This window comes from Oreochromis aureus, linkage group 10, assembly GCF_013358895.1.
Source record: "Oreochromis aureus strain Israel breed Guangdong linkage group 10, ZZ_aureus, whole genome shotgun sequence".
Taxonomy (NCBI): Eukaryota; Metazoa; Chordata; class Actinopteri; order Cichliformes; family Cichlidae; genus Oreochromis; species Oreochromis aureus.
The window spans coordinates 30214620-30224162 of NC_052951.1; the positions used below are offsets into that span (position 1 = coordinate 30214620).

Below are 9543 nucleotides of genomic sequence, written 5' to 3' on the forward strand. Positions count from 1 at the left end.
AGTGGCTTGTTCTTCAAATTGAAGCTTGTCAGCTGCTGTTGTCTGAAGCCCACTTTGAAAAGTCTGTGAAGCATCAGTAAAGGCTCACTGATGTATGCTGCCTGAACTTTGATCAAATTATTAAAACAAAAACTGAAAAAAGCAATGCCAGATGTTCAAAAACCTGCATCTTATACAAAGATCAATGTGTTTATAGGTTTATTTTACTAAAACAACAAAAAACTTGGAATCTGATTCATACTCTTTGAGAACTACATTTTTAATGCACATAAAGCGTGGACAAAATAAGCTAATGTAAAGAAACCGTGTCTGTGGTGTTTTCTGCTCTCAATCATCTCTGTATTGTTGCTTGATCTCTAATCTGTCATCATGCAGCTGCTCCAACCCTGAGGTTAAGGCCTCTCCTGTGGTGCACTTTTATGTCTAAGAACTTGTAAGATGAAGGTGTAAAGAAGGGAACTGGAAAACAAATGGAATAAGAGAGGGAAATTGAGGAATGCCTTGGGTCAGTATCTTAGCAGATTTGATCATTAGAGGTGATGACGTGGAACAAGAAAGTGAAGATTTTAGTTTTGGACTCAGTCTCAGTCTGAGTCCACTGCACTTGCAAGACTTATATGTGTGTGTATGTGTGTGTGTGGGGGGGGACTGGGATAAATTGGGAATTGTTGCTGCTGTTAGCCGAATAGAAGGTGAAGGTGTGTTTGTAGGCAGCAAGAGAAGGAAGGGCAGGAATGTGAACTTGAGTGGGGACTTGACACCACCATATCTTGACACCAGGTTGAAGGGAAGGAAGGCCAGGTCTAGAAGCTAACAGATTAGCCAGCTAGGTACTTAGAAAACTTACCTTGCAGAGATGCATACCTTAGGTTTGTGTTGTAGTCCTCACTACATTCTTTAGCTTCATTAAAATGCTTCTAATTGCTGCCTTTTCTTACTGTCTGCTTAAGTGGACCACAAGAATCTAGTTTCATTCTGTCTGATTATAAATCTATTGAAGTAAATATTTCCTTAGAAAAATGTTTAAAATCTCATCAGTAATCTCTTTTCTCTTCATCTCTATTTTCAGATAACCTGACACATGTTACATTTAACTGACCTCATATTGCATATGAGGTGTTTTCTATAAATGGGTTTGGTTGATGTAGCTGTATATCCTGAAATGCTCTTTTCCCCCTGGCTGCTGAGCACAAAAGAGGCGGTGGGTAGGGGGGATGGGGGGTTCGTGTACTTTATTTGTAAAGTTAGTGAGGGTACACAGGCCCTCCTCCACCACCGCCAGTAGCCTATTTTTTCTTTGACATTATACTTTTCTGTTTACATGCATAGAAATTTGTTTTGCATTTCACACTCCAGCAAATGCACAAAAACAACCAACACTTTCTCTCCCCTCATGCTTCCTCCTGTTCTCACTATATTTTTTATACACCCTTGTCTTTTTATCCCTCTTCTTCCTCTACCTCCTCTTGTCCTTTCATCCATCTCTCCAAGCTCCTTCCTCCTTTTCTGTAAAAGTGGAAAAAATGTAAGTCTGCTTTTTTTTTTTTTTTAACATTCTGGCTGCAAAGCCTTCAGCACATTTGTTATCTCTTATTGCTGCCTCAATGACTATTTTTTCCAGCATTGTCTATTTTGTATATTCAGTGCCTGCACTGGCTGAGTGGTGAACTAAGCCCCTGAGGGTAGATGAGGAACCTTTTCAAAACCCCAGGGCTATCATGTCATCTTCAAAGTCCGACCCTCAACAAGTTTTGTAGTGAGACTTGTGAACAGAAAAGAAAAACATCTTAAAATCATTGTAAGATGGCCTAGAGGGGAACACAGAGTTATGATGAATTTTGAAAATGATCAGTTTTGTTGGTAATGAGCAAACCTGTGAGGTGTAGATTACATCTTTATATAAAACTCTGATACTAATTCATTGTTAATTATTCTGCTGTTCTCATTATAAATATAACATAATACAACATGTCAACTAGGTTGAATGTGTAGACACTACTCATATTTCAAGAGTACTTCTTCTTATTTCTATTTAAATGCAAATAACAAATCTGAATCATTAAGTGACCGTCTGGTTCCCGCAGTGAAATGTTTTCAACTGAATAATTGATGCCCATGTCATTAAAAAGCCAGACAACATGCAGCACATCCCTCGGGTACTTTAGAATTACCAGTTAACCATAAAGTCCATTTACAAATGTAACCCATAGCTGAAAGCAGTAACTTCAGACTTGCATGTTCAGTCACTCAAAAAATAATATAATTAGCCAACATGTTGTGTCCACAATGAGTTGAAGTAGGGACATCAGAAAGCAAAATTACAATCCGTGTGTCTCCTCTTAAAAGGATTTAAATATGAACAGACATTAAATATTAATCCTGACATCACTGTGAGGCTGTTTGAGTTGCTTTTCCTAAATACGAGCAGGTGTCTGCCAGAAACTTGTTTAACCATTAAAGAAGTGTTGGTGTAAAGCCATCATGCACTTTGATCTTTTGTATACTGAAGACTTGTTAGATTACTTCTGTTTTAATGCATTCAGATATATTATGTGATTTCTATGATGTGCAACACTTAATGTCATTTATTTAAATTCTGGTCCTGATGGTTTAACCTTAGTTTGTTTTGGATAAATAAGCTTAAAGTATTTTCCCTTCACATTTTACTAAATTAGCATAATCACTGAATATTTTTTTTCCTTGTGAAAGGGCCGAAAAAAAACAACTTTCTTCTTTGTTTTTATTGAAGCCAAATGCACCATAGCCTCATTTCTGTGGCATTTTGTGTAAATTAGTGTTTGAAATAAGTGTAATTTCAATTGTCTTAATTTACTTTGACATGTCGATATACCAAGTTTCTATATTAACAGTGGTGCCCTCAGTGTGCTGAAAAACAGTATTTATAGCAGCACTTTAAAATAGTTTGCAGTTTTTTAAACCAAACCATATTTATTAGATCTGCTAGTTTTGCCGAAACACTGTTTATCAGTAGTCCCTTACCCCTCCCCTTTTTCTATTCAGTCTCACAAGAGGGTTTATGGGCTGACTGTAGTTTTGTGGAGCAGAATAAATATTTTGTTCAGACTTTCTCAAAGTCTCGGTACAATACAAGATGTAATTAATTGACTCGTGTATCTTTAAATCTCTGTTTGTTGCCAGGGCCAAGGCTTTTCTTCTTCTGAGTCATGAGAGCTTCTCCTTCATGAAAATTAAAACTGCAAATTTTTTGAACCCGGGAACGAGGGAAATGGTTACATAGAAACAACTCCATGATCCCAGTGTCACGGCCAGGCGGATCAGCTGCACGCTGATCAGCACTCTCTCTCTTCCTCTCTCTCCTCTTCTCTCTCGCCGGGGCGGAACTCACTGTGGGTTCACGCCCTCGGCCCACACCCTCGGGAGATGAGACACCTGGGTCTCGTTAAGGTGATCAGCACTTAAGCCAGGAGGTGACTGCTATTCGTCGCTGGATCGTTGTCTACCACGCGTTAGTGAAGCCAAGCTACAGCAAGTTAGTTAAGAGTGTTTTCCTGTGTGCGTCGTACTTAACCCTGTCTCCCTGTCTACAGAGCTCCCTGGATTTTCCCCCCGTGTGATTCCCGTGTGGCAGTGTCGGAGTGTGAGCCTGTGATCGTGTGAGTGGATATTCTGAAGAACGCGTGCTTTCCCCTGAACTTCCCTGGAGACCCCTTCTCCCCTCACTCAGCTGTATATAGCACCCCCCCGCACATTCTTGTATATACACCTGGTGCATTGTAAATAAACCCTTCTTGTGAGCATCAGAACCGGAGTCCTGCGCTTGAGTCCTCCTCCAAACCGTAACACCCAGAGTCTGATGAAAAGCTACAGTCCAAGCAGCAGGTATATCATCGCCTCGACACCGCCTTTGTTGGATCATACAAATGATGACCCTACGCACATTACGTGGTACTTGATCCTAATGGTAAATTAGTTGAGCCGAGTTGTGCTGCCTCAAGTCGCATCGAGCCGATCTGAGTAGGTACTAATGGAAAAAGGGCTTTTATAAGCTTCCAAAGATACTGCCATCCAAACATGTGGTATGGCTGTTAAATTAACTGGGAGTTCTGTGCAGTACAGCATTTTGCAATTGCCGTGGTGGTTGTTAAAGATGAGCACGCCGAACTGAAGCAGGAAAAAAAGAGCAGTGAAACAGTGAGAGTCAATTCTTCTTTTCAGCTGGTCTGCTCTTTTCCAATGAAATGACCTTCATCAGTGCAAAACCAATTTGAGTCAAAGATTTTTCATTTCGTCTGACAGACTGATGCACATACCATTGATATTTCAGTTTATTCAGCAATAACGCAGCCACAGTGATATGTCAGGACACAAAAATGAAATCAAACTATCACTGCACTCTGACTTTGAGAGTAAGCCACTGAAGAGAATGAGACAATCTTTGTCTACATATGCCTCACCTAAAATGCAGTTCCTTACAAGAATCACATTGATTCAAATAATGCCACCAACTTTTTTTTTTTATTATTAAATTGACAGATGGTGTAAAAAGGATTAGGCAAGAGTGGCAGAGTAATGGTGTGCTCTGTACTTCAGATGTCCAGTAAATTCAGAAGGTAAATCAGTCGGGATGGACTGTATAAGATACTGTTTTGACTGAACTGGCCCGTGTGATATCCTCAGGCACACAACCAAAGTCTTGAGCCCCTGACCACAAACACTCGCTCTCCCTTTGTTTTCAACAACTGCCTGAGGATATGAAGCTACATAGTGCCTGATATGGCACAAGAAAGACAGCAATGGAACTGGAAGACTGTAAGGGCTTTAAATAAAACATGCTACTCAAGACAGGAGTGACATGGTCATACTCCTCAGTTCAAATCCTGGCAGCAGAGCTCTGTTTGCAATCTTCCCTTTTCTACAGTGTAACTACTATTAATTTTGCTACTTTAAAAAACATTTTTTTACAGTTCTTGAATCTGATTTTTATAGGTAGACACATTGACAAAAAACATTTGATAAACCTCCAAAAATGCTAATGTTTAATCCCCAAATCAATTTTTCACACTTGTGCCTTTACACAGTAACAGATGGCTGAATATTTTTTGTCCCATGCAGATCTCAGACTAAACACAACATGCAGAATAACATGGAATCCCAGGAGAAATGAATCATCATTAAATGTATAAACTGTGTAAACTCAACCATCACTATAAACCCTCCGATCTCTTTGCTGTGAAATAAAAGACATATTCAAAGGTCTTTTCACATATTAAATCTGCACACTCTCCCAACCTTATTCTGCCAACTTTGTCCAAAATGTTCTCATGCACAGCACACAGCAGGACACAAGAGTAACTCTTGCTAGGTGGGATTTTGGATTTTCCATGTGAGAGGTAGTCAGAAGTTTTGCTTTTCCTTTGCATGTTGAGGACTCTAATGTCCAATCTGTTTGCGCTACATTTGCATTTAAACCTCCCAAGTGATGCATTTAAAATAAATAAATAAAAAAAAATAATTCAGGCTTGCAGAGTTTGTGTGAAAATGAGTGTAAGCACTACTTCCATATTTCACTTAATTTAAAAAAAGCAAGGAGAGTATCACGGTTACAATCAGAATTTCTTAAAAATGAATATTGTGTATTTTAATAATCTCCTTAGTTGTAAAATGCATTAGTATTGAGACAGATGTGTCCAAAAATTTTATTGTAGATTTATTTTTATTGCACAATCAGCATGTTTTTTTGACTAACAAATGAACAAGTAGTCAACTTGAAAGATCAAACAAACTGCATCGTCTATGCCACATTTGACAGAACAGCAGCAAACACACGTTTAAAGAAATCTTTAATTCGTCCATGAGCTCTTTATTTCCTATAAAGTGTAATTTTGCAGAGGACAACTTTTATTAAAGTATTTTCTCTTGAGTTGGTGAATTTTGTTGCATTTTCATGTTGTCTGTTTTCTTCTTCATTTGCTTCCTGTTTTCTGCAGATAGCTCATTAAAGAGTACTTTAAGTAGACTGTTTTTTTCCTGTTTTCTCAGTGGAGTCCAAAATGACAAGACATATTTTTGTCCAGATTTCTTTTGATGCCTGTGCACTCCTAATGTGTTTGTCATCGTTATTCCGTTAAAGGTCTCATACAGAGACTTCCTCACCTAAAAAGATAAAAGCATACAGGTAAAAATAGTTGTGAAAATGTGAAAACAAGCTGGGTTTCTCAACTCATTTCAGTCCCTACACTCAGAAAAATAAAGGTGCCAACTGGAACCAAAAGTGGTTCTTTAGACTGATGCCATAGAGGAACCTTTTTTGGTGCCACAAAGAACCTTTCAAACAATGGTTCTTTGAAGAACCATTTCTTTCAGTGGTTCATTGAAGAACCTTTAAAGGTGCCCCAAAGAACCATCAAGAAATGGTTCTTTGGGGCACCGTTAATGGTTCTTCAAAGAACCTTTTTAAAAATGGTTCTTTAAAAAACCATTTTAAAGAACCTTTTTTGAAATGGTTCTTTAAAGAACCATTTTAAATCTTTCAAAATAAAATGTATCATAAATTGAATTTGAGTAGGGTAAAATAAACACAAGCACAGCATAGACATATATTAATGGTTTATTGCTATTTCGTAATATACCAAAAGACAAAAAGGCATTTTAACCCTCAGCACAACATCACTACTAATACATGTCACATATTAGTCATTTAAACAGTAATAATTAAACATTTTTACTATACTATAAATAAATATACATAAATACTATATCTATAGATAACAACAATTAATACATGTATTGTTTAATTAATAAAACATCAGAAAGTGATAAAAACACATTAGAAATAGCAATAGCTTCATAACAGACCAATAAATCAACACATTTTCATCAGCAGATGTTTGCATGATCAGTAAAAATATTTCAACAAGTTTATGATCAAAATTATCAATGAACTTCAGCCTTACCTTATGTAAGGTAAGTTTCATGTTGGACTCATGGTTCTTTGTTAGTCCAGTTTAGGATAATATCTCTGACATATGTATCATATCAAAACAACCCCACACCTGCAGTTGTTTCAGTTTTTCACAGGTGTTTCCTGTCAGCTGGTCAACCTCACTCAGACGGGCATCCATATCAGCCAACCAAACGACAAGCTCCTCCCTTTGTGCTTCAAATCCCTCCCACTCTGAGACAAGGAGCTGAGAGAGAGAAAACAAGGGTCAATTATAAAGAAGAGAGAAAATTGAAACCCTCCTCAGAAGGTCTGACTCGCATACCTGCAGTCGACCTGTGATGGACTCCAGTTTGGCGTTCACATCATCCCTCGCTGTTGCCAGCAGCCAAGTCTGCAGGGTGTCCTGGAAGAGCCGAGTTAATGTTCGACTCCTCCTGGTCAGGCTCTCCAGCTGGATGAGCCGAGGTCTCCCCTCTCGCCACCGCCTCTGAACACACAAGCACAAATTGCATGTGAAGCAGGAGGTGCAGATATTTTTGCTCTTCTTTTCTAAATCCAGGCTTGATCCGATGGAGGTATTTGGAAAACTTTTTTGGCCAGCGGACGATTGTTGTCTCGCAGAAAGTCAAATCAAATGTATGCGATACACAATTAATTCACAAGAACACATTATGAAAAACAAGTCCAGTTCTTGCCTGATTTCACATGAATTCTGCATCAAAACAGGGTAACAGAATTAAAACAAGTGTTTGCAGCAAATGTGAGCACAAATCTTATGGATACACACTAAATGAAACGATAGTGTGCACGACTCCAGATTCTGATCCCTTGTCCTAATATGGTCCCAAAAGGCTCACAAAAAGCAACATAGCAATAGCAATAAAGCAAATGTTGAGTCCATAAACCAATGGCTGACATGGGTTTTATCATAAGGGTGATAAATATACAACCTATGTTCTTAAGACTGAAAGTATAATACAGATTTTAGTCTTAGAGATTTGATGTTCATTTACCTGCAGGTGCACTATACGTGCCTGCTCCGTGGATTTCCACAACATTTTGCAAATCACTACTTAATACAGGAAGTGGGTAGGTGAACTAAAACAAGTCATCTTTCTTTGTGAGAGGACAATATTATGAAACAAACCTCAATGACATCATAGAGATCCCTAAAGATGCTCCTGCTGCTTTTGTTCCTCCTCATCCTAGGCTTCCTCCTCATTGTCCTCGACTTCCATCCAATTGTAATTCAATCTAATTGTTTTTCTCCCCCTCCTCTTCCTCATTTTGTTGGAGCTGTGAAAAGAATTAGAGTAAATCTTAATTAATTTGTGCAAACAAGAAAAATCTACAGCTTTTCGGTCAGAGGTGGTCTTGTGATTTAAGCCGGGTAGAGTAGATTTATGTGTTGATGCCACCTGCTTCAGCTCTGCGACTGGCTGCTGAGTGATATTTACACCCTGGCTGGATTACAAACTTTAACCATGTACTGAACTTTTGCCCAGCGTTGATACCTCTTGTTAGCATAACGACCTCTTCTTGGCTTAATGTACGATGGTGGATAAATGAAATGTACAAAGAAAATTTAACTATATTACAAAAGGACATCCATCCTGGTAACATCAAATGACCAGAGCATAACTTGTCAACTAGTCCGAAAATAAGTTATACAGGAACAGTCAAAGACACACCTTCTCATGTGTCACATTTCTATTCATTCAAAACACTTATGCATAGCTGTATTTTATACAGCTCTTACAGAATTCAAAGTACAGACTGATGTGAGTATTTAATGTACGGCTCAGAGCTACTGAATTTCTGAGTTTCTAGAGCAGACACAGCTCACATCACAACAGGCTTCGGGCGCCATTTTAGTGACTTTAACAATATTATAAATTTTAATATCGGTCTAGCTGACATTAGGTTTAGACTGATGCACAGCACGCAATAGGACCACATATTTTAGAAGCCAAAGGTTCAAATTAGTTGGGAGCACCTTCACTTAATTATAACAGTGGTTTTGTTAGGAAAACAGTTCTGTATACCGATACTAAATTGCGTTAACGTCAACGGCTAACGTATCTAACATAGCTAACTGTTATTTTTAGCACAACATTAACAGCAAGCTACAATGACGAGTAATAAAAACAAAACAGTAAAAAGGTTTTAATGAAAATGTTTTACCTTTTCCAACAGTCCCAGAATCCAGAGCTTCAAAGACCAGCAGGTACTCAAGACTGTTATCCGTTTCGCTGTCACCGTCCGTGAGAAAGTTTTTCTTCTCTTAAAGTTCAAGGCCCGCCGGTCGCGCTATCTGTCTGCGCATGCGCATCCCAATGATTGACCCCCCCCTTTCGGGAGGTTGCCATAGTACGACGTGTCCTAACGTCACTCTCTCTCTCTCTCTCTCTCTCCCTCCCTGTCATTTATTTGGCTCGAAACACATATTAACAAATTGCTCAGTGATAAACAAGTACTGAGATCCTTTACCTAAGCAGTGTGCTTTGTCAAAACTAAGTAAGTGTGTGGGTAATGAGCACATTGACATTCTGTTGTGCAATTGTTATTTACTTGTATTTTATAATTTGACTTTACATACTGCTGGGTGGTTTGTAAAG

General features: G+C 38.5%; 1 protein-coding gene across 2 annotated transcripts; it reads right to left on the reverse strand.

Moving 5' to 3' along the window:
• Positions 1-5682: 5682 nt before the first annotated feature.
• On the reverse strand, positions 5683-9261 carry LOC120442194. Of its 2 annotated transcripts, none has more exons than XR_005614561.1 (5): positions 9110-9261; positions 8073-8221; positions 7248-7412; positions 6936-7169; positions 5683-6135 (listed from the first exon to the last, which is right to left on the reverse strand). XR_005614561.1 is itself a non-coding variant. In XM_039618091.1 (5 exons), exons 2-5 carry the CDS (start codon positions 8145-8147, stop codon positions 5884-5886), a joined length of 627 nt encoding a protein of 208 aa, XP_039474025.1. In that variant the 5' UTR covers positions 8148-8221; positions 9110-9261; the 3' UTR covers positions 5683-5883. The 2 variants fall into 2 exon arrangements, 1 of the variants encoding a protein (XP_039474025.1); XM_039618091.1 differs by having other exon boundaries at positions 7035-7169.
• Positions 9262-9543: the final 282 nt, after the last annotated feature.

Coding starts and splice junctions, on each gene's coding strand:
- LOC120442194 (XM_039618091.1), bottom strand. CDS start 8,147: ATGAGGAGGAAGCCTAGGATGAGGAGGAACAAAAGCAGCAGGAGCATC. Junction 7,413..8,072: donor ATCTCTATGATGTCATTGAG/GTTTGTTTCATA, acceptor TTGTGTGTTCAG/AGGCGGTGGCGAGAGGGGAG. Junction 6,136..7,034: donor AAAAACTGAAACAACTGCAG/GTGTGGGGTTGT, acceptor TTATCTTTTTAG/GTGAGGAAGTCTCTGTATGA.